At 39.7% G+C, this 25,276-nt stretch overlaps 2 protein-coding genes across 6 annotated transcripts; both read right to left on the reverse strand.

Moving 5' to 3' along the window:
- Positions 1 to 1,599: 1,599 nt before the first annotated feature.
- LOC108041165 (solute carrier organic anion transporter family member 5A1) lies at positions 1,600 to 24,247 on the reverse strand. Of its 4 annotated transcripts, none has more exons than XM_017118984.2 (9): positions 24,068 to 24,247; positions 21,619 to 21,798; positions 8,196 to 8,413; positions 5,784 to 6,814; positions 4,399 to 5,244; positions 3,630 to 4,044; positions 3,415 to 3,566; positions 3,068 to 3,197; positions 1,600 to 3,007 (listed from the first exon to the last, which is right to left on the reverse strand). In XM_017118984.2, exons 3-9 carry the CDS (start codon positions 8,342 to 8,344, stop codon positions 2,167 to 2,169), a joined length of 3,564 nt encoding a protein of 1,187 aa, XP_016974473.1. In that variant the 5' UTR covers positions 8,345 to 8,413; positions 21,619 to 21,798; positions 24,068 to 24,247; the 3' UTR covers positions 1,600 to 2,166. The 4 variants fall into 4 exon arrangements, with proteins under 4 accessions (XP_016974473.1, XP_016974474.1, XP_016974472.1 ...); XM_017118985.1 differs by having other exon boundaries at positions 24,033 to 24,247; XM_017118983.2 differs by having other exon boundaries at positions 23,964 to 24,247.
- On the reverse strand, positions 12,789 to 15,191 carry LOC123037827 (glycine-rich cell wall structural protein-like). 2 transcript variants are annotated; one of them, XM_044460466.1, is made up of 2 exons: positions 13,855 to 15,191; positions 12,789 to 13,557 (listed from the first exon to the last, which is right to left on the reverse strand). In XM_044460466.1, exons 1-2 carry the CDS (start codon positions 14,994 to 14,996, stop codon positions 12,921 to 12,923), a joined length of 1,779 nt encoding a protein of 592 aa, XP_044316401.1. In that variant the 5' UTR covers positions 14,997 to 15,191; the 3' UTR covers positions 12,789 to 12,920. The 2 variants fall into 2 exon arrangements, with proteins under 2 accessions (XP_044316401.1, XP_044316400.1); XM_044460465.1 differs by having other exon boundaries at positions 12,789 to 15,189.
- Positions 24,248 to 25,276: the final 1,029 nt, after the last annotated feature.

A 25,276-nucleotide genomic window follows, 5' to 3' on the forward strand; every position in this document is an offset into this window, starting at 1 on the left:
CTATAAGTTGGAAACATTCCTAAACTATTTATTCTTAATTCTAAAAAACAATAAGCTTGGGCTTACAGTAGTTTTTTAATGTTTTTCGTTAACAAGCAAATTAAAAAATCTTCTCAAAAATATTCTTGATATATGGGAGTGAGTTTTCATAGTATTACTGAAATGGCTTATGAATTTAATGGTTTATCATTTATCTCCCAACTAAATTTTTAGCTGACTCGAAGACAATTAGGTGTGATACGTGATCCATGATAATTTTTCTTAAAAGAAACTTATTTTTTACATTTCTCCCGCCATTTAAGTTTACACTCACAGCTAAAATTGCTTAACTATAAGTTGGAAACATTCCTAAACTATTTATTCTTAATTCTAAAAAACAATAAGCTTGGGCTTACAGTAGTTTTTTAATGTTTTTCGTTAACAAGCAAATTAAAAAATCTTCTCAAAAATATTCTTGATATATGGGAGTGAGTTTTCATAGTATTACTGAAATGGCTTATGAATTTAATGGTTTATCATTTATCGCTATATTTTTATTTAATTTATATTTGATACGAATGTTATATTTAAATGTAAGATAGGTTGGGTTTGAGTCTTGGCTAAACGAGAATATGGTATGGTCATACCATTAATGTAGTTCCGGATGCGAGTACTCACTTGAATTGGCGCCGTCATTTAAAAAACTGAAACCTTCCTTCTTTTTTTTATTATCATATTTAGAGTAAAAACAATTTTTCATTTGTCTATTACAATATTTGTTTATTTTGTTTTCAGGAGTCTCATTGTTTTCATTTCATACATGTTCTTATTTAGTTTATTTGCAATATTTTCTCTAAGTAAAAATATGTATTCCTTAAACATACTTTCCGCATATACATATAGATATATATGATTTTTTGCACCTAAGACTCACTTTCTTTCTTGTGGTCTGTATTAAAATCGCTCTTCAATAATGTATAAGTTATGTTGTACAAACACATATCCCGATACGAATTCTTAGCTACGCGTAGGTACTTATTAATGTAGAATTGTATACATATATTTATTTATATGGATGTATCTACTTAGTGCTCGTGGAGCACTCCTCCTCCACTCCTACTGTATGTGGCTGGCTGGTGTAAACATAGAATTAGTTGGTACTAATTAACCTAGATTGCATCACTTAGGACTACTGGGGGTCTTGCACTCGGGCAGTGCGCAGGAAATCAACCGTGTGGAGCGGTTGAATTTCCGTTTCAGTTGAGATACTAATTTTATCTACTTGTATAATTAATTGATATTGTTTAAGGCATTATCGCATTTAAAGTACATCATTCGGTTTTAAAATCTATGCTAGACTTGCACATCTCGCTACGATTAAAACAGGGAATTTAAGATTTTTAGTAAAACTAGTCTAGATCTATTCTTCATTCGAACCCTTCTATTGGATGCACAATGTGTGGGCGTGTTTGTCCACAAAGATTCTCTAAATAATGTATTGCATAAGAATTACATTCAGCGTATTTCCAGTTCCTTTCTATCCAACGATTTCGGTAATTTTTGTTTTCTATACTCACACATTGTTTCACAGCACAATTTCCATTGACAATTGTTTACATGTTCGGATTATTAAAACATTGTAATTTGCTATTCGTTTCTCTTTCCATTCTCCAACTGTTTCTCAGTCAATCGTCTCACTCCGAAACCGAGATTGCACATAGTCGAGCTAAAGCGAAACGTGTCGAGCAGTTCGATCGCTTGATCGGCTTTTAACGGATCTACACTCCACTAAAAATACAATATAAAATATTCCTATCACAACGATCTACGCCTATCCTAAAATATTCTAGTTGCATACTAGGATTTATATTTTACTGCCTGGTAACGTAACTATTAGCTGCAAATATATTCGCACTCGTATTCGTATCGGATTCGGATTTGAATTCTGGTTGAATTTTGCATATATCAAAAGATTTCTATTTTCAGATGTCTTCTACGAGGAAAGTAGATTTGAACACTCGGTCGTAAGTACAATGAGCAGCTGAGAGTTAAGTCATTTCGTCAGAAAACGGGCATTGAACACACAAAAAACACGAAGAGGCGATTGCCGCCAGGAATGGAGCCGATGCGGTTACTTCTGCTGCTGCCACAAACTGATAATCTTAGCTTAAACTAATTGGCATCAGACTAAGCACAATTGGAGCGCTCCTCCTCTTCGTCATCAATGTCGTTAATGAGCTCGTTTCGATCATCATCGATCTGAATCTTGTGGTGCGACGTGTTCCGCGTGTGCTGTGGATGCGGGTGCTGGGAAGTCTCGGGCAGCACTTGGTAATTTAGATCCTTGGAGTTGGTACGCCGATGCCGCAGCACACTTAGTCCCGTTGTGCTGGTATCTGGTCCTCCCTGCCCAGAGCCACTATTAACTGGAGTTCCACTGGGAATTTTGGTGTTTAAGTCCTTGGAGTTGTTGCGGGAATGACCACGTGATCCAGCTCCACCGGCCTCCATTTCATTTGAGTTCTTGAGCTTGCCAATATCGGTCACCACGTTCTTCAGTACATTTACATTTTTCTTGGGATTGTGGTGAGGATGGGGATGACGCAGGAAGTCCGCATCAAAGCGTATGTTGTTGGGCATGTAGATCTGGTCGTAGCTGTGGTTTCGCGAGTGCTTCTTGACAAAGTGCCCACAGCCGGTGGTCAGCTCGTCGTCATCATCCTCTTCGGCACAGTCCTGCGGTCGGAGCTGGTTTTGAATATATCGGATTGGTTGGCTAGGATCATGCAGATCCGTCGAGTGATTGCGCGTGTGTGCCTGGAACTTTTTGAGATTCTTGTATTTACTGCTAGCAGCACCTCCATCTTGACCAGCCGCGTCCGCCGGCCCACTGGATGAGTTGTGATCCCGGGCAAAGCTCTTGATCATCTTCACATCACACGAGGCGCTTCGGAAGTGTTTCTTTGATTTGGTTTGCGGCTGGTTGCACGTGTTCGCGGGAGTCACCACATGACCGCACTTGTCGTAGCTGTAGAAAATGTAGTTTATAGTAAAATAGTACTAAAAACTGAAAGATAAATAGATTTACCAGTAATCCATCTGCATGGTGCGTGAATCGTTGCGGGAATGGCGAAGTATCTCTGTGGGTATGATCAGTTCTCCTCCACCTCCAACAAATGCAGTGGTCGGCTCGGCGCCAGAAAGCTTCTCTTCAAATACTGCAAAATTATAAAGTAATTAAGAAATAAATACAAATTTAATTGGAATAAACGGCAATTGCAAAAAATTATAGGAAATATAGGAATATATATTTAAGATATATCTTTTCTTCTTAGGCAAACCGCTTTACAGGCAAGAGTTTCACACAATTTTACCCAATTCACTAACTATGCAGAAAAATCGACCCTAAAAAGTTAAATTGAGTACAAAACTTACATTTGTCTAGACTAATGATGGAACCAATGATGGGATCGCTTGCGTTTAGGGGTTTCATTTTTTCAAGCTGCTTGCGTCTCCTCACCAACCACCAATCCACCATAAAGATGAACAAAGCCACCAGTTTCACAGACGCACACAGACCAACATATCTGAAAAGCATTATTACATGATATACAAAAAGAAGTTTGAAAGAATACAACGTTTATCCATACTTGTATCGGAACTTCTCAATATCGTAGATGAGACAGCGACCTCCTTTCTCGCCGCAGGACGACTTCCAGAGCAAGCAGGTAGAGTCGATGAGGTTTCCGAAGAGGATGGGAGCAGGTATGTAACCAAAGAGTCGGAAGATCACAAACTGCATGCCCAGGGCAAAGGAGCGCTCCTCCTCGGACACCGATCGCAACACGATCATGAGAAGCGGCATTTGGGTGGAGGCCACCACAAAGGTCATGAAGAAGAGCAATATGAGAAACGGGTAGATAGTGCGGCAAGGTGTGGCACATGGTCCAGCGGTGGCCACCGGCACCACCGTCACCTCGGCGAAGTTCTCGTTGGCACTGAGCGCCTGGGCCTGGCTGCCACCAGCCCCCCGATAAATGCTGCTCGAGATGTTGGCGTGAACACCTAAAAAAAAGGGTAATTTAAATGTTAATTAGATGTTGTATTGCAACCTAATGACCACATATATTAACCCTTTTTGTATTGAACAGATAAGGAAACATTATACAATGGCATAAAGTAATTCAATTAAAGTACCAGTTCAGATTTGAACTGTAATTAAAAATTTGTTTACAACTAGAATAAAAATGTATTTTGATTACTTCATGTACAGCTCACAAATATTTATGATAAGAAGAAAATAATGTTTCACTTATAAACTTATATGACTGAGGCACACATTCAATAATGAAATTAAAATAGAACAATCTCAATTAATTTAAAGCATTAATAATTTTGGAAGTTCAAGAGTTTACTTACATGCGCAGTTGGTGTAGTTGGAGCTAGACGAGAAGGCCGTGCAGCCAGCGTGGCAGGGACTGAAGTAGGTGAGTCCATTGTTGCCGCACACCGGTTCCACCTCGCTGGTCAGGCACTCGCAGCCAAAGTTGCAAGCCGCCGTCAGGTTCACCTGGAATGGCTGCTCCAGTGTCGATCCGTGTTTGTTGCTGGTGTAGGGAATCGTAGTGCCAGCCATCTTCAGGTTGTCGCAGCCGAGGAAGAATAGCATCGCATAGCAGGCCAGGCAGATGACGTTGGTGATCAGGACGAATTGGACGGCGCCCTTGGGCTTCAGTTGGAACCGTTTCAAGATGCAGCCGCCGAGGAAGATGCCGATGCAGGCTCCAGGCACTGCGATCGAACCGGTGAATATGTTGGCCTGACTCTTGCCCAAGCTGAACTGCGTCTCTAGGTACTTGGGCAGGAAGACCACAAAACCGGAGACGATCATCAGCTCCATGCAGGCTCCCAGGCAGGTCACGATGTAAACGGGATTCTTCACAAGGCGCAGCATCGACTGCGGAATATCCTTGATATCCTTCCCGTACCCCGTGTCCACCTTGGGAGGCGGCTGCGTCTCGTCCTCCTTGCTGGTCACGGCCACAATCTCCAGCTTCTTTACCTTGCCCATCTCATCGGTCGCAGCGGTGGCCCCAGAGTTGTTTGGCAGAACTGGCTGCACCACGCTGCTCTTCCGTATCTTCTTCTTCTCGCGGGCGAGGACCTTGGGAAAGGAAAAGAAGGGCACGGCCACCACCAGCAGAATGACTCCGCACAGCAGGAAGCCTCCCCACCACATTCCCACCCATCGTCTGTCGCCGGGTGCTGAAAGAAATCAATAAATTTAATAAAGTTTCAGTTTAGTTTGGGAGCAATAACAACACTTCAAGAAATCAAACTGTTTCCTATCCTTAATAACATTTAAAATAGGGATAGGATCAGGGATATTAGTTGCCTTTTCATTTCTTGAATATGTTATTTTTGATCAGATATATAAAGATATACATCGTATTTTGTCTGTCGCGATAATTATTCAGTGGAATTGTTTTAATTTATTTTTATTAATTCTTGTATTCCTTTGTTAGTTAACAAATGAGATTTGATGGCTAAAGTCTTAAAAAAGAATAAAAAGAAAAATAAAATTATGTAATGGATTCACTAAAATGTAATATAAGAATATATAAAAAAAATTGTATTGTGGAACGCTATAATATTTATCAGTTTAAAACCTATTTTTAATGTTGTTTAATTTGTAGTGCTTTTAGACCCATTTTTATGCTAAGCTAAAACAGTTTTTCGGTTTAAACCCTATTTTTAGCTCATCATAAGGACGAGACAAATGATCTTAAAGGGATATTACTCACTGATTGATATGGTGGTGGAGGACAAGGAGTCCATGTGAAAGGAGAGCAGGTAGGCGCCGAGCAAGAAGCCTACCACGGGTCCAAAGGCGCCCATGCTGTACATGCAGCCGATATACATAGACGAGCTCTCAGTCCGCACGTGGTCGTCCACGTAGGTTGTGCCCAGGGTGAAAAGCGGACTTCCGCCGCAGCCGAGGAGCAGCTGGGCGAGCACGAAGAGCAGCACGGGTCCCGTGGTGGATGCCTTGCCCTCCAGGCAGTTGTCCTCGCGCAATGTGTGCGGCGCCAGCGGTTGGTTGGACAGTCCGCTGGAGAGGCGACCCAGGTCCATGTCCTGCTCCCTAACCAGTGCACTCCTGCAAATGTTGTCGCTGGTTTTGTTCACGATCGCAATGCCAGGATTGGGCTCGCCCGTAAAATGCGGCACCATGAACACCAGCGAGCCAATGCCCATGATCACCGCTCCGATTCCAATCCACACGGGGATGTGCCGCCTACTGCCCAGATAGCTGACGAAGATCACGGTGATTACGTTGCCTATCTCGTAGCTGGAGGCTATCAGTCCGGAGTAGCTGGAGGGGATTTCGAAGCGCTTCTCGATCGTGGTGATCACCGAGTTGAAATAGCCTGAGCAGAGGGCCTGCTGCATCATCACCAGCAGCGAGAGCAGCAGGACAAAGATTTTGATGCGGGCGAAACGCTGGATGCCATAGGGCCGACAGTTGAGGATGCCGCAATCGCCCGATCGGAACTGCTCCTCGTCGAAGTCCTCCTCCTGATCCGCCGGACACTTGCCCGCCGACGCCTGTCGGCTGTGGCATTTGACCGTCACGCTGTCCACTCCCACTGACGCACCTGCTCCTCCACCTCCTCCGCCTCCTATGGCTACTGTCGACGGCACCTGCTCACCGGCCAGGTGCGATGTGGCATGGGGCTGGGTGTCCTGGTCGAGGGCCGCATCTATACTGCTGTCGTCGCCGCTATTCGTCTCCGAGTAGAGGCCGGTCATCTGGTACATCGATTCCTGCCGCCTGCAAGTGAGATTGTTTCCGTGGTCAGATCAAAAAGAAGGATTTGAAAATAAGCTCTGATTTGTTGCATTTTTTACTGGGTTTTTGCCATACCCCAAGCCAAAATTCATTAAAAAGTTCAATTTTAACCTAATTTCCAAACATGTTGTGACAAGAGACCTATAGGAATATTGTTGGACAGGAATATCCGATCAGGCGTATATATTTAACTAAAAAAGACTGTAAATAAGGTTGCCAACCTTGCGATCTTCTTTGTATCTTCTTAATACTTATATTTATCCAAATCCTTGAATTTTACATTCTTGTAAACAAAATACATTTTTTTTTATATGTCAAATTAATTGCATACAATTATTTCTTGATTTAGTATTATTTTTTAAAATTGTTATCATGTTCTGAATTCTTAAATATATTTAGATTATTTGTGTGTTAGCTTTAAGCTTTTTTATGAATTAAAAAACATTTTTTAGCACTAATATGTTACAAATAATTATTTTATTGGTATACCTTTTGTTTACCAACGTCGATGATCATCCCAAAAACAAAAAAAATGTACTTTTAAAATTATATTTTGTCAAACAACTAACTTCTTTCAATGTTATGTAAAGATTGGATTTAGTTCGCCTTAGACCAGGGTATTCAAAGTTTCAACCTTGCTTTAGAATGTTATGTCTTTTTTGTCAGCCTGTCTAAAGGCGGCCTAGAACTTGGCGATGGACGGTCCAAGGACGCCCGAGGGCGAGGACGCCTGGCCCACTCAATGTCAAGCTCTTTGGGCTGTTGGCCAACACACTGGCCCATCCTTCGGCCCACATTCGGTTCCTCCTGGCCCCACCGCTTACTTGGCTTGGCAGCTGCAACCACAAATGCTCTACTGGCTCACTCCCTCTGGCTTTTTCCTAGGTCCTCAGGACTTCCCGTTTTCCGGAGTTCCTTCGACTGGCAGTGCACGCGGATGACTGCGGTAGCTGGCGAATCGAGCGATTCGAGCTAGTCGAGCCTTTAAGCTCACGTGCTCACCCTGGACTTGTTTGTCACGCTTTCCTTTTCCTGCCTGTGGGCCTTTGAATATTTCAAACTTGACCGACCCATCGTAATCGACTGTTATCGATTGGTTATGACGGGGCGAAGGCGCTGCAGTCTTATGAATTATTAAGCCACCATCCGGCTCACCCACGTGCCACGAAGTTCTAGTCCCTCCCACCCACAGCTAATTATTGATATGGAACGGAGTATAGGGAAGTACATTTGTTTGTTTACCCAAGGCAAGTGTCAAATTAGGTAAATAGTATTTCCCTTTCTTGCGACTAATGTCTCCAAATAAAAACCGAAAAAAAATAATATGGAAACAAGAAACTGGTAACTGCAGCGATTTCCTCACCTGTGACCTTTGCGATTTTCCGTGCCGGCATCGTTGGCTTTGTTGGTGCTGCCCGCGCCCTCATCTGCCACGCCCCCTGTTGGAGGCGGTGGGTCGGACTCCTGCTCGAAGGAGGGATTCGTATACTGTTCGATGTGCTTGCCCGACATTATGTAGCATTTAACCAACTGGCGGCGCAATCGTTTCACTCGGTCAATCGATCAGCTTTGAGGCATATCCTGGAATAAAAACGGGAGAAATGGCTGAGCATTGGAGTTGACTTTCAGAGTTCATAGGTTGTTCCACGGCACTGTCATTAGGGACTTTTACACACACCATCCCCCATAGAGTACAAGTCCCCAGTTGATGACGCCGACAATTACTTCCTGGAATGCTCGCCCCATTGCCACACTAATTGAGCTCAAACAGAAGAGTCGCTGCAACATGCGACCGAGATGGAGCGAAAAAGATAATTACGAGAGGAGGTAACCCAGCCACCCACCTAGTACCTCCATTTCCCACCCATTTAATGGCCCAGACATCCGCTGGATGAGAAGGATGCTCGCTGACGCCGTCTTCTATTAAAAGCTTGCTCTACACTCAGACACTTGTGCATGTGTGCGCGATGGATTCATGTGCCCATCGTTGGCTTTCTGGAGGATGTCCTTATTCGAGATGAAATAGTGACGCAATACCTCACTCCTTAAAGCTCAAAATAAAACTGTCTCCATTTACAGAATTTATTATAAAACACTACGATTACGAGAGTTTGCTGTAAGTGTTCGAATATAGCAAATTTATATAGTTCAGTTCATTTTTGAGGTATTTGGGGGCGGAACCAAAATCATGTACCTTCTTTTTTTGATCTGGTTAATCACAAAAATTAAAAATTTAAAATTAATGTCATATTAAAATACCTTTTACCAATATTTTAATTGAATTGATCAAAATCAAAATGGTTTTCAAATTTAAAGCTTATATTTTTCTTTTGCTGTGTAACATTTCGTGACATGTTTCTCAGTTCTGGAAATATAAGATGCCCGTACAGTTTATTGCGATTTATTATCCATCGCTTTTTTTGATAAACGCGTGACTCGACCACACAACCCATCCGCTTAAGGATGGGCTAAGATAACTGAGAGGCCATCGTCATCGTAAAGATACAAACAGGATGCCAATGGCATCGGCATCGTCATTGCAATAACCATCAGGGTGAGAGCCAACAGTTGCTCAGTTCGCCGAACGATTTTCCTTTCATTAATATGCGACGCTGCCAAAGACCAGCAGCTCTGACAACAAAAGAGGCGACGCCACTTGAACACGCCTCCTCGCACGCATCCAAAGAGGAAAAAAGAGGGGAAAATTTATCGATTGTCTTGGGGCTCAAAAGGAATATGAAAATCAGCAAAAAGCTAATGCTGGTGATTGTGCCGCTACTGCCTTCCGGCTCCTTCATAAGCCTACCCTCCAATCTCCCAGCCGAGTGCCCATGCAAATGGCAACTAATTGAGGATTTACTTGGGAGCTTACCCTTATGGTTGGATGGATGACCGCTTAAGTGTGATTTAGGGGCTTCCATTAGTACTAGGTAGTGCACTTCTGGCTGCACCACGTCACCCACTGACCAGTTAATCAATTATCCTCATCCCCCCTATTGAATTTCCCGCTCGGTGACCCACAATTGCTGCCACGGATTGCTTCCATGTTCCACATTTTGAAATTTTGTTTCTTTTTAGCTCTATCTTTTTTGCCAGGGAGGTTTTGGTGTCACAGATGCCGCAGTTGTCCCTGGATAAAAGTATGATGAAAGAGCAAAACTTTTTTGCCTCCATTTATTTTCGGTTCTCTGGCCAATTGCCAAACATATTTTACCCTGTTCTAGTTGAGGTAGCCGCCGAATGGAGCAGGAAATGTTTACTCTAGAGATCAGCAAACTGAACAAGCTTTAATAATACCATTGCTGAATTACATCTCTAATTGGAGCACAATCGGAAATGTTTTCATTAATCAGATAACTGTCACGGGAAAAATAAACACTCAGGAAAATATTTATAGTAGTGCAAACGACCGGATGATTTTCACAACTCTCGCATGAATTGCACAATGTGAGTTAATTAAAGGTCGACATGGAGAGATAACTCCCTGGTTGATAAAGAGTATTACATAAATTGAGTTTGTCCCGAAAATTGACATCATTTATGAAATGTTTCATCTCAGGCTGGAGAGGGATGTTCAGAGTCCGAACGGTGAAAGCGGCCACATCAAATTGAGTTGAGCTCGCATTTTTCGAATATTAAACATAAATGCAGGACAGTAGTGGCAGTGACAGGTGGATTGTTGCATAAGGCTCACCAAGTGGAAAGGGATAAAAGGAGGAGAGTTGGATTATGGAAAAAGCTGTTAAGGCCTCCTCTTCCTCGTTCGATGGGAAAGTTACCACACAAAATTCGCCTTAATTGAATTTTCATACACAAGGCAAACAAGTTAATTTATATTCGGAGAACGTCGCTGATTTTAAATCATTTTTTATAGTGCACCTTGTGGCCTGATCTTGATCAATTGGCATTAGTTCCGTACTCACGCCCTTTGCGGGTTATTCCGCCGAGTATTCAGCCGCCCATGAAGATGCGAATCACGCACAGGTTTCTAAGTATTCCTCTCTCTCACTGTCTTGTTTGCCAAAAAAAAACCCTGTCTTTTCTATACCTTTGTGTCTGGACATGGGACATTGAACCCCCGAAGAGTGCGGCGAGATGGCTGATGTAATTAAATAAGACAACAAGTAAATCCGACGACATTCAACAAGTGCGAGGAAAAGAAAGATCAAGCAAGTGCAAAATAAACAAGATTTATTTCGTGCGATTCTTGGCCAAAATGGTAAAGGTCAGTCGGGCCGAGTTTTAGCCAGAAAGCCTGTCATAGCCAAATAAAGAAACTTGTTCAAACCGGGGAGATTTCGGCTTTGGATGAGTCATCCACTCCCGTCCCTCTCGTTGTTTGCAGTTTAATTGTTCATTCATTCATTTGTCGGGCCGTCGAGTTCATTTTTAGAATCTTAATCGCATTTTTTGAAGAACAATCAAAAGTAAATGGAAAGTGAATACAATTGCATTGCCATATACGATTCCCAAACTGCATGTCTGTATCCAGTCATACTCTGTATCGACAATCCACTCACAGATACATTTACGGATACATAAGCGATCTTATGCGATTCGCATACAGGAAGTTAAGTTTACAAAACAAGTTTTTAAACGCGGTTTCTTCTCTTGTTTTGTTTTGCTTCGTTTTTATGTTTTTCTGCTGCTTTTTGTCTTGCCGATTTCTGTGTTAGTAGATAAAAAGATACAAAGACACTTTCACGTGGAGTGTGAAGTCCCATGAGTTTAGAAGGCATACAAATACTTCAATCGTTAGTAACTAATTACGGAAAAATTATTTCTTTGCTGATATGGGAGCAAAGAGATGTTCAAAGTTGTTATATATTCCCTGATAAGAGTGTCTTCACAGAAATGGAACAAAGACAAAAGGCAACAGAGACAAATGGGAATTTTCGCTTTTCTAGTTTCAGTTGAAGTAATTATTGGGAAACACTATAACAAAAGTACGATAAGACTGAGGCATCTATCTCGGCGCAAACAATTAAATTTATCATGCCCTCCACCAAAACAATTTCTTAAACTTGATAAAATGGCATAGAGATCAGTTTATTTACGCAGCTGTTTATGGTTTAATTTAATTTAGATTAATTTCAAGGCAAAACACTTTTAGAGCTTTTAGAGTTTCAGTAGAACCAAAACAAAGAACATAACGTTTAAAGGTAAATAAAGTCTTGCAATTTCGGAAAACTCTATTTTTTATAATATAAATAGGGTATACTATATATAATAATATAATATATAATATAAAGTATTGAACATTCAGTAAAAATCTAATACAAATTTTTCATGCTATACATTAAAATATTTTATACTTAACAAAAATGCAAAATTATTTGATAAAACAACACAATATCAATGGCCTTTAACACAGGTTTTATTCAAAATTTAAAAAACCCAAGACTAAAATATTTTTGAAATTCTAAAAATTTCGTCTTAGAATAAAACGTTGTAGAAAAATATCTGTTATCGATTAATTATTCGAATGTTCGGATTAAAAGTCTAACATACAAAAGGGTTCAATAAAACTACCAATTTTATTAAAGTTTTATTTTTTTCAATGCCTAATACCCATAAACTGTGCTGCTTTTATATTCAATTTGAATGTCCAAATAACTCAATTAGAAATCCACTGTGGGGGAGATAACAGTCCCGAATACGTAACTAAGGCCTCAGACTGGGCACCCACAGAGATAAGGAGTATTGCTTTTCACATATATAATTCATAAGTCGTGGATTCGAGATTATGCATAAGCTTGACTTTCCGACCTAAATGTACACACTTTACGTAATATATTATTGTTTTATATTATTATCAACGTTTCTACGTCTTTCGCTGTATTATAATTAAGGTTTCACTAATTCTTTTTCTCTGAATGTTTTCTTTAAGTATATTGTAGAAAAACAAAATTATAAAATTTTCAAAAACGTCCAACGTTTTTAAGAAAACAAAAAGTTCAGTCAGAAAAGTGATTTTTATTTGTATACCGGTATTTAGCTCTTACTAAATGAATTTAATAATATTTTTTTTACCAATGTTTTCATATTCACATTTTAGTAGAACTTTCGGTTAGTCATTATTCAATGATTAGGACTTCCTACCTCTACGGTTCAATCGAATATCGTTGATATTTAAATTTTCAGTTCCTCCTGATTTTTCTCCTGATCCACCCTCAGAACTACCTCCAGGACTAACTCCAGGTTTTCCTCCAGGTTTACCTCCAGAATTTCCTGCTGCATTTCCTTCAGGACTACCTCCAAGTTTTCCTCCAGGTTTCCCTGGATATCCTCCGGGATTTCCTGCAGTGATTTCTCCAGGTCCAAGTCCGGGACTACCTCCAGAACTACCACCAGAACTTCCTCCAGGACTTCCTCCAAGTTTTCCTCCAGGTTTCCCTCCAGGTTGACCCCCAGGTTTCCCAGGTTTTCCTTCCGGATTTCCTGATGCATTTCCCCAAGGGCCACCTACAGAGCTACCTCCAGAACTATCACCTGTACTACCTCCAGGACTTCCTCCAGGGCTTCCTCCAGGTTTTCCTACAGGTTTTCCTCCAGGTTTTCCTCCAGGTTTTCCTCCAGGTTTTCCTCCAGGTTTTCCTCCAGGTTTTCCTCCAGGGGTCCCTCCAGGTTTTCCTCCAGGTTTTCCTCCGGGATTTCCGTCTGTGTTTCCTTCAGGGCCAAATCCTGGACTACCTCCAGAGCTACCACCAGGACTACCTCCAGAGATTAGTCCAAGTTTTCCTCCAGGTTTCCCTCCAGGTTGACCTCCAGGTTTCCCAGGTTTTCCTCCCGGATTTCCTGATGCATTTCCCCAAGGGTCACCTACAGAGCTACCTCCAGAACTATCACCTGTACTACCTCCAGGACTTCCTCCAGGGCTTCCTCCAGGTTTTCCTACAGGTTTTCCTCCAGGTTTTCCTCCAGGTTTTCCTCCAGGGGTCCCTCCAGGTTTTCCTCCAGGTTTTCCTTCAGGGCCAAATCCTGGACTACCTCCAGAGCTACCACCAGGACTACCTCCAGAGATTAGTCCAAGTTTTCCTCCAGGTTTCCCTCCAGGTTGACCTCCAGGTTTCCCAGGTTTTCCTCCCGGATTTCCTGATGTATTTCCCCAAGGGCCACCTACAGAGCTACCTCCAGAACTACCACCAGTACTTCCTCCAGGGCTTCCTCCAAGTTTTCCTCCAGGGCTTCCTCCAAGTTTTCCTCCAGGGGTCCCTCCAGGTTTTCCTCCCGGTTTTCCTCCGGGATTTCCTTCTGTTTTTCCTCCAGGGCCAAATCCAGGACTACCTCCAGAGCTACCACCAGAACTAACTCCTGAGATTACTTCAAGTTTTCCTCCAGGTTTCCCTCCAGGTTGACCTCCAGGTTTTCCTCCAAAACTACCACCAGCACTACCTCCAGGACTTCCTCCAAGTTTTCCTCCAGGTTTTCCTCCCGGTTTTCCTCCGGGATTTCCGTCTGTGTTTCCTCCAGGGCCAAATCCAGGACTACCTCCAGAGCTACCACCAGAACTACCTCCTGAGATTACTTCAAGTTTTCCTCCAGGTTTCCCTCCAGGTTGACCTCCAGGTTGACCTCCAGGTTTTCCTCCAGAACTACCACCAGCACTACCTCCAGGACTTCCTCCAAGTTTTCCTCCAGGGGTCCCTCCAGGTTTTCCTCCAGGTTTTCCTCCGGTATTTCCGTCTATGTTTCCTCCAGGGCCAAATCCAGGACTACCTCCAGAGCTACCATTAGAGCTACCTCCAGAGATTACTACAAGTTTTCCTCCAGGTTGACCTCCAGGTTTCCCAGGTTTTCCTCCCGGATTTCCTGATGCATTTCCCCAAGGGCCACCTACAGAGCTACCTCCAGAACTACCACCAGAACTACCTACAGGGATTACTCCAAGTTTTCCTCCAGGTTTCCCTCCAGGTTTCCCTCCAGGTTTCCCTCCAGGTTTTCCTCCAGGTTTTCCTCCAGGTTTTCCTCCAGGTTTTCCTCCAATCTTTCCATCAGGTGGATATAAACTATTTATATCTATGGAACCATTAGGTATACACATGTACGCCATTGGGTGCCACGTGAAGAGTGGGGGACAACTAGGAGGAGCCCTATAGTTGTCGGAAATCGGTAGAGCTTCAAAATCTTCAAATGGTGCTAAACTCATATCGAACGTCTTCATTTACGACTGATTTGTATTGAGATTAACAAGGCCTTATAAACCGTATCAAATTGCATAATTCCATTAGAATTTGGTTCCGAGCATAGCTTAAAAGAATTTTCTATAGGTATGACAAATCGATTCTAGGATATTTACAAACTACTTATATAAAATTGAAATTCTGAACTACATCCAAAAACAAGAGAGAACGTTATAGTCGGGTGCCCCGACTATCAGGTACCCGTTACTCAGGTAAAGGGAGTGCGAGGGAGATGGAGATAGAAACTTTGATCACGCATAACTTTTTAACGAATGGTCCGATTTGAAAAATTTCTTCTACATTTCGATAGGTATTGATAAACACAATAAAACTGCATTTTTACTTTTCCGAAATATTTAAATTTTTAAAATCGTATATAAGCGATTGTGGGCGTTAAAGGGGGCGTGGCACCATTTTGAAACAAACTTGCGCTGCGTAGGAACTTCTAAAATCTACATGCAAAATGTCAATCTTCTAGCTCTTATAGTTTCCGAGATCTCAGCGTTCATACGGACAGACAGACAGACAGACAGACAGACGGACAGACAGACGGACAGACGGACATGGCTAGATCGACTCGGCTAGTGATCCTGATCAAGAATATATATACTTTATAGGGTCGGAAACGCTTCCTTCTAGCTGTTACATACTTTTGCACGAATACAATATACCCTTTTACTCTACGAGTAACGGGTATAATGAGTTTTAAACCTTTTTCAAAGCTTTAGTATTTCTGCAAAGTGCTCCGATATATATGTAGTGATATTTTGTGTGTATTAGAAATGTGTCTTTTTCTTAAGATTATAACTTTTATATTTTTTATATTTACATATTTTAATTTGGTTTTTGTATGCTAAAGTAAAGCAGAAATCTCTTATTCTTTTAAAAATGTTCAATAGAAAAGGCTTCTTCAGAGAGTGGCGTTTCTCAAAATGATTATATGTCCCCGACTGTCCCAAACGCTATATCAGCATTCAACGGGTTCTTTTGGCCACTCTACTGCAGCTCTCAAGTTCCCTAAGCCCCACAGGCTTAGCTTGTGTTCCCCTTTTGCACACCCGGTGGTGCAACTTGAATGCGTTTCGTGTAATTATTTGGCTCTTGGAATTCGACAAACTCGTTTTAAGCTTTTTGTTTTAAATTACTTCGGATCGGTTTGCTGGTGTTTTTCTCAAACGAAAGGGGCTTCTGTAAAGTATTCAACCACCCACCCAGATGACTTGCCAAGCACAACAAAACACCCAAATCGGTGTGAGTTAGATGGAGTGGATCGGATTACAGGGCAGCACAGAGATTCAACAGCAACGGAGTGGCAAATAATCCTCTTAGTCAGCTCAGTTCAGTGGAGTTTTGGCACGGAGAGTGAGTTTCAATGGAACGGGGCACTGGATCTGTTACTGTAACTACCGCTGCGACTGCGACACTTTTGCGATTGTTGTTGCAGCTCTTAATTGCACAAGTCGCCAAAAGTCACATGTCACCGAGCGAGATGTGCCAAGAGTGTGCGGGAAACTGTGCATTAATTCATTGCCCAAGATCTCATCCCATCGCGGGTGCCTCATAAGGTGGCCCCCAGCCGAATCATTGCACCTCCCACCTCCCACTCTATCGCCCTAAAAGTTCGCTGATCTTGCGACTTTGTCTCCATATGGAGAGTGCTGACCTCAATTATCAGCCAGGGTACAGTTTGGCCTCTCTCACAGTAATTGATCGATTCACGATCCGGTCAAGACCCAGACTCAGGCTCCAACAAAGACCGATTATTTTTTTATAATTACGTTCCGGCCATTTATTGCATTGAGAAAAAAAATGAGAGCATGGTATGACAAATTATCTTTCAAAAGTGACATTTAAATATTATCAAAACAATTATAAGCACTTTGTTTATGGGCCAAAGTTACAATATTTTCTGGAAATTAATTTTAAATTAGTTCTACATTATTGAATTAAACATTAAAAAAACTTCTCAAAATGTAATTTTTATATTTTTAATTTTTCTGATGAAATAGAAGTACTTTCTGTAGCATTTGTAGGAATCGGAACTTACTTAAAATAAAATCTAAATTACTTTGTTTAGTAATCAATTAATTAATTCAAACATCAAGCCGTTGTTTTTTTATGTGTCCTCTTGTCTTGGACATTTCAGCACTAGATGACAGCATTTCAAGTGGGTGTGTTTCTGCAAACCGGTATCTACGGTAGATACATATAGATCAGCATCTGTAGCCATATCGCATTGGTCATTGGTACTCGTTCGACCGGCTGCGAAGGCCAGTCAAAGAGTGGCACAAACTCAAACAGAATGACACAGATTAATCCTGAGAATTAGCTATGGCAGATAAGAATGTTATATAACCGCTTTCTGACATTACAGAATCCAAAATGCCTTAACCTTGGGGCAGATAAAACGTAATGCGAATTTTGTGCTACCTTACCTACGATCAATCCGGGAATTAAATAAACACCTTGAAATTGAAAGGCCAGTTAAAGAACATATTTATTTTACCTCGTCCCCTTGATTCACACTGCAGTTTGACGTCACAGGCTCTTGGATAATAATTCAAATTCGCAGCACAACACAATATACGAGCCAGAAAAAGGTTCACTTGTTTATTCAACTAAACTTTTTGCAGCTGATAAAACAAAAGACACTTGCCTGGGAAACGGGAAACTGGGATGGGGAAAAGGGGGTATGGCAGAAGGAAATGAATATATGGCTCTGGGAAGCCAGAAGCAAACAAAAACAGTTATTAAGCCAACATTTGGCTGAAATCATTTCACGTACCAGTTCCCAAAGCTAGGCCATATTCCTTTATAGTCATATAACTGCTTGTGTTTGCATCTCGGGGGCATTTGACGCATGTTTGGGAATTATAAAGATGCGGAATAATTAAAATAGAAACAATGGAAGCCCCAACAGGAGCCATGCGTCAATATATCAGAGATAAACTAGCTGCATTGCCTGAATAAAACAAGCCATATAAGTATTTATATCTCAGACGAACAGAAAACACCAGTAGACTAGCCACAGTGATTTAAGGGATATTTAGATAGCATTGACAACGGTCTCAAAAATAAGACCCTTGGAACAAACACTAAAATGAGTAAAAACATTTTGGCAGTTAAATGATTAAGACTTTGTGGTTGATGATTAAATAAGAATACTAGGAGTTCAAAAAAAGAGTTTAATTACATTACAAATGGATAGAAAAACGAAATTGTATAGGGTGAAAAAGGACAATTATGGGAATTAGTAGACGAAATAGAAAATCGAGGCTTTTAGATTTTGTCAAACTAAATGAATGTTTTGTAATTATAGTAAATCCTCAACTGTACACAAATATAGAACTCAAGGATAATATTGTGTGACAAACTAATCCAATTTAAACCCAATGCAATGCAAATGTATTGATTTTCTTCTACTAAATTGTTACAAAATCAGCATCCACTGTTTGTCTGTTTATTGGAAACGAGTCGGTTGTGGGGCTGTCAAAGGCATTCATAAAATGTGCAGCGTCCGATCGACTTAAACCCATCGAACAAACGAAAATAACTCATACGCCGTGGGGGTTTCCGGGGGGTGTAACTTAGGGGGTGAGCAGAAAATGCTGTGGGAGGAACGACTTGGCAACGCGCTGTGTGCTCGAAGATTAAAAATAGTCTTACCACAAAAAAGCAAACACAACAAACAATCACGGCCACGTCGCCTGCTCTCTGTTTACCCGAGAATCAAAAGCAAATAGCAAACAGTCAACGAGCTGATAATGAAGACAAATCAACAGAGCATTGGATAGATCGGATTATGCTCCCTCCCAGAATCATCACTTGCCCCAGAAGAGCTTTTCATTCGGTTTGTTTGTTTTTCCCGCTTGTTTGTTTAACTTCTTCTCTGCGGGACTTAATCTAAGGGGCGGGATTAGCTAAAGGCTAACATCCGACACTAGAAAATTTAAGGTAAGAGAGTTCTTTGGAGTGGCCCAACAAAGAATTGGGAACAGCATAACTTTTGATCTTTAAATATGTTAAACTTCTGTGGTGTATGTATGCTTTATTTCAAAGAGCAGTTCATTAATTTAGGCTAAGAAGCTATCAAGTTTTCGAATTTATAAAGAAAATAGAAAGTAAACTGAGTTCAGCCTAAATTAAAATTCAACTCACATAGGGAGAAGCACCAAAAATGCCTGAATAAATATCAAAACTTTAAATGCTTAATGCTTTTAATGTTTAGAAATGAAAATCAGGAAAAGTTGAAAGGCGGATATATGGGGTAAACTTTAATTTGCGTGTGCAGGCAGGGCAAAAACAGAGATTGGAACTGACCTAAAAACGCCAACATGCGACACAGTCAGAGCAATCAAAAAATTACAACAGGAAAAGTTGAAAAATACACACGAAAAATTAAATAAATAGGTGAATGAACGTGAACGTGAACCAAGTGAACGAGTGAGTGAATGAATGAATGAGTGGCTGGCCCTAAATCTGTGTTCAACGCAATTTGTGTGCAGTCGAGAAGGAAAAAACAAGAAATGTAAACAAAAAACTACATTTGTTGTAGGTTTTTCTCTTACTGGCATTTGGTGAATTTACTAAAATGGTTATCATTGTTGTGCCCGCCGCCACACAACCGAAATTTGTATAATTTCTGATCGCCGTTGCTGTTGGCTTTGTTTTAAAACCGCGCTTTCTCCGCCTGAGAATGAGAAACGAAAACAAAAGTCAATGACGAATTTGAGAAATTTCGTGCGATTTTTGTCTAGTAACCCTAAAACTGGAATCAGTTGGCGTGACTCTTTCTTTCAATTGGAGCAGTCCCCCAAAAACTACAATGTTATAGTAATTAAAAACATCTGGACAAATTTGTTCCTGACAACGAATAAGCTGAAATGTAAACATTTTGTCATCTTATATTTTGAGTACTTTCTGTGTTCGATTTTATGCTTTTTTAATGACCTTTTAAGATGATTATTTTAAGTATATTCAGCAAACGATAATGGGCATATTGGAGGAAAATTTACAATTTGCAAAGTTTGCCTAGATAAACAGTTCTCCTAAACTGATGAATAGTTGTGGCTGTTCAACTTCTTAAAGTTTTCCGCTGACGTTGTGGAAAAGTTAATAAGCATTTCATATTCCTTTGAACATCTTATCATTCACTTCTCCTGTGACTTTTCACACAAAATTAAACAATTTTCAAGTACGTTAATGATGTAATAGCGCGACTCCTAGATTATAAAACCATTCCGTCTATGACTCTTAAATTAAATTATATTCAATGCTCGTTTAAAGACGTAATTAGACAATATGTGAAAACTCATTCAGCGCTTGCACAAAAGCCAAAGCAAAAGCAGAGTCAAAGGCGAAAACATTTCACTGCGAAGATAAATGAAATATAGACACAAAACCAAATGCATGGAGGATTGATCGGGGAATTGAGAAATAAAATGAAAAGTTTTTACGACTGTGGAAAACAATACGCAAGACCGCAGCTGCAATAAATATTGTCAAAACTAAAGATTGTACAATAGTTGAGAATCCTGGACGAAAAGAGTTTTAATAACACTTAAAATTGTATTTATTACGTTAAAATAAAAACTCAGATAAGTTTCAATTGGCTTAGTGAATTTTTTTTTTGTAATGTCTACTGTTTATATTTCTAAAGATTTTTTTTAAATAAATCACTTGTATTGTATTATATTTTGATGTATTATTTTGTACTTGAAAAATTGCATTAATCAAAATTTCAGAAACGAGCGGATTTAGGCAGTATGTATTACTTTTTAAAAAGTGTGTTCAAAATTTTAGAATGATTGACACAAACAACTTTTTGAGTTATTATATATCGTAATTTGGAAAACAAATAACGTGTTGGTTTTCATTACCTTGTATGGCGCTAAGGTGATGATGTACGACTTCATTTTGACTTAGTAATGTGAGATTTACCAATAAAATTTAACCACACTTTCTATAATAACTATACTGCCTATCATAAAATAGTTGTTGATTTTCTAATGAAACTCCCACTTAAGCTTCATGAAGCTCTTTTGGCAACTATCTTGACGTACAATCCATGTGATCAAAACGCATGTTACATTTAGAGTCAATCCTACCAAAAAGTAAGCTCATATGGAAATGGCATACAAATCGGGTCACAAATCGAATGGAATGAAATCTAGGGTCCTGATTTTCGGTTAAGGTTGAATGCCCTCGTGGGCAAAGTTTGACTACTAGGAAGTCCTAAAGCCGTACCAATCGCTGACGTTGCAATCGATTTTCCGCCAGTCGGAAAAGTTATCCCTACGCCGTGTTCTGATAAATCGAATTGCAGTTTCAGCTGTTGAAGCTTTGTTTCAAAGACTTTGATTGATATTGTGTGACACACTCGGCGATTCGATTTCAATTTTCGTCACCGAAGCAGTTACGTTTAAGTGGTTTTCGGTGAAAAAAAGAAGTCACGTAACTTCCCAACTGGCCCATTGCAATGTTAACAACTTGATATTTTCAGGCCATGTGTGGGAAGTTTATAGAGCAGCTGACACAACCGTTGACAAGTTTTCAAAAGATGGCAATCGTAAAATCAAAACAAATACATTTTTGAGGACTCACCTTCAACTTTGCTTTCCTTGCTTTTCCTGCTTGCTTTTAATTTTTGCTGCGACTTTTCATTCAATTTGATTGTTCATTGAGATTCTTTCGCACATTAATTTGGGGATTTATTTGTAAACACACAAATCGAAAAGAGATTTTTCGAGTTACTTGGCATTAAAATTGCACATTTTTGTCTCGCTGAAAATAATTGAATGAATTATTTTACTTATTGAACAATAACAAACGCGGACTTGTCTTTGTCTCCCGGGAGAGAGTGAGTTTTTCTAAGCAAGTCGAGCGGGGCGAACGAAGAGCTTAGATCTGTGTTCAACCGGTTTTTGAGTTTCTTGATCGACCGAGAGAAAAGCAGCAGCACAAACACCGTTAGAAAGAGAGCTCAACGCGATCGCGGGATTATGTTGATGCCTTAATGTTGTTAGTGTTTTTACCTCGCTCTTTTGGTTACGTGCGAAGATTTGGCAAGAAAACCCAGCTAATTGGGGCTACCAACAGCAAAAGGTAACGAAAGAGAGGAGCAGGGAAGAAAAGAGAGCGCCAGCCAAGCGCAAGAAATGGAACAAGATATACGAACATTGGAATTACACATCAAGGTGTAAATGCAGGCAAATCGGTTAACAAATCGGATTTGTACATATGTATGTTTTTTTCTAATATTTTGTGGATATACATATGTGTACGTTTTATCTAGTCGTTTTTCGTAATGAGAAAAAACAAAAAGTATACGATGGAAACCATTTTCTTAAAGGTAACAATTCTTCGAAATATAAAAATTTTGTACACAAATTATATATATACTTTACTTTTATTTAATTTTTTTATTAAAAAAAAAAGGTCAAGCTATGCAATAAATCCATAGACCGTCAAACTAAAGCAATATATCTTTTTTTTAATTATTTATTAATTAATTAATTTTGAATTAATTTCTTCCGACCAATGCATTTTAATAAGCATTTTTCGCGAGTGCTAATAGCCGATATTTAATGTTGTAATCATAACAATATTCGAATTAAAACACTTGTGTATTTGTATATTTTTTTTCAGTTGAGTGTTTTCCTTTGAATTCACCAATACCTCCGATAGAAAGTTGCATTTCTTTATTGAACAAATTTTAATTTGAAATTTGTCACACTCATTTTTAGAATAGGTGTGATAAATCGGGTGAGTTGTGACAGGAAAACCAGTTTGTACTTATTTTTCGGGGATCAACGGTTAATTTTGAACACAGCTAAATCATTCTCAAGAGCTCCAAGTACAGAAATGTACAGAATGCCATTGATCATTTATCGGCAACTAATGGGAGTATGATTTTGCCATTAGCACGGGTCTGCAAATCATTCGCCTTTTGTCAAAAATCACAATACCTTTTGCTATAGTAGAAATGTGAGCATGTGCGAGTACTACATATACACATGTCAATTGTACTTAGCGTGCGTTTTTATTTTTTCCTTGCTTATAAGTTTCTTTGGTCTGGCAATGAACGATTATGCAAAAATAAATCAATTGAAAAGCAACAACGAAGAAAACGCCATAAAACGTCACAAAGGAAAACTCAGTGGGGGAGCGGGAGAAAAGAGAGTGAAAGAAGGAAAAGGGAATCTGTAACAAGTGCCTTTAAAGGAAAAACAGGGTGTCTCAAAAGCAAAGAAACTAATCTATCACCTTGGAAATGTTCACACTCTTGTTCTTTGGCATTGAAATGCTCTCTGTTAATTTGTTAGTTTCAACAAGAATTGCAGTTCGTTTAAAAACAAGAGCTGAATACGCTCCACACAAGTGTGTTTGATTTTCTGGTAACAAAAAACCCTGAAAAAGACATTTAAAATTTGTTCTTTAAAAACAATATTAAAACTTATTAAGTCATACTTTGTCAATAATTAAAAAACATTTTTGGGTTTTAACCATTCGTCACGATCTGTTATCTGAATTAAACTAAAGCGAAATAATGAATTTATTTTTTTAATTTTAAATTTTTAATTATCTGCTCCGAAAAGATTGAACTTCATTTGCTAGCATCGAAATCTACTTTTGCACATTAGAATAATTTATTTGTTGGATTATGAAAGAACAATAAAAAGTTTACCACACACCGAGAGAGAGCGCGAGAGAGAACAGCCCTGTAAGCCCCCACACACTTACACCTTTACCTGGTGGGTATGTAGAGCAAGACGAGGAGACTGGACCGCAGGAGGTCGGAAAGGGATAGGGTGGACGGAGAGGACAGAGAGACGGACGGTTGGAAACATAAGAAGACGAGACAGAACAGATGTCCGCACACACACAGGTGAGCCAAACAGAAGCACACCCACACATTCGAAAAAAATAAGAGATTTTAGAGCACAGACTTATCACTCTTTACACTCGCATTCAAGGACCCTTTTCACTCTTATCACTTCTTTGTTTGGGTTACTGACCCGTAATTGCACTTTATTTATGTTTTTCCACACACACGCCCGCCGGAGCGATGCTTCTCGCGAAAGTAGAATAAAATTAATTCGACACTTCTTCGTTTTGCCGCCTCAAAAAAACAAAAAAGGTGGCTTAATTACTCCGACGCGAATCCGTTCAGTTGAATCTTGACCATCCGTCAAATTTTTACCATCCGTCGAATTTGGATTTCAAAAGACGAATGGGGTGATAAAGCGAATGTAGAAAGACGGAGAGAGAACGCTCTCAGTCTAGGGATGACAGAAATATCGATATATCGGCTAATATTTGAACAATGTATATTTTTACAAATCAGTGTAAGAAGTCGAATAAATTGTTTAAAATACTTATTAAATAATCTTAGCAAAGATTGCATCGGTACGGAAACAAACAACGCATAGTAATTATGCGATATTTATAACGACACGACACCATTGCATTTTTCTTCCGACTTACACCACTATCTCAGCCTCTGATCTGGACTCAAACCATGGTAAGTGTGCTGGATATTTAGCGTGTACACGACCATTAGATAATAGATGGGGGATTCCACTTTAAAATTGTTCGGCTTCTTAAATTTCGTTTAAAATTGTCTGGAGACTAATTCGAGCTTAGTGCTAACTTACGTCCGTATAAACACAGTCAAATTTTTTTCTGATTTAGCTCTTACCCTGATCTTTGGGGGAACTTGGGATAAATTCAGGTGTTTGAAAGGAAGAGGCACATCTCCCACCCAGTCATATGAACATTCGATCCTTAAGCTAAATGCTTTTTTCTTACCAACTTTTAAGATAATTGAATAAGAAACGAAAGAGTAAGGTTTTTTAGAAACCAAAAAGCTGTCCTGAGTAGTAAAATCCTAATCCCACGGAGAAAAAACTATACTGGATCAAATTTAGAATCAGTACGAAGATGTTAACCCAGTTCCACATTTTGGTATTAAATTAAAGATAAGATTTCTTCATAATTAAAGGTTACATGAAATAATAATATAAAAGCAGTAATTTTATATATTAAGCAAAAAAAATACAAAATAAGCTTCAAATAACATCTGTATTAATAGAATTTAATCCACATAAAACTAAGAAAACCCATTCGGCTAGATATTATATTATCTAAAACAAATTTAAAAGCGTAGCTTACCTATCATTTGAAGTACATTTTTAGGAATGTAAAATTTTCCCTGATCTCGCTCATTGTGACTAGGGCTAAAAATTAAAATTGGGCGTTA

The sequence above is a fragment of the Drosophila rhopaloa genome, unplaced genomic scaffold, assembly GCF_018152115.1.
Source record: "Drosophila rhopaloa isolate 14029-0021.01 unplaced genomic scaffold, ASM1815211v1 contig_2, whole genome shotgun sequence".
Classification (NCBI taxonomy): domain Eukaryota; kingdom Metazoa; phylum Arthropoda; class Insecta; order Diptera; family Drosophilidae; genus Drosophila; species Drosophila rhopaloa.

Coding starts and splice junctions, on each gene's coding strand:
- LOC108041165 (XM_017118984.2), bottom strand. CDS start 8,344: ATGTCGGGCAAGCACATCGAACAGTATACGAATCCCTCCTTCGAGCAG. Junction 4,045..4,398: donor CAACTACACCAACTGCGCAT/GTAAGTAAACTC, acceptor CCTTTTTTTTAG/GTGTTCACGCCAACATCTCG. Junction 3,008..3,067: donor ACCATGCAGATGGATTACTG/GTAAATCTATTT, acceptor CATTTTCTACAG/CTACGACAAGTGCGGTCATG.
- LOC123037827 (XM_044460465.1), bottom strand. CDS start 14,996: ATGAAGACGTTCGATATGAGTTTAGCACCATTTGAAGATTTTGAAGCT.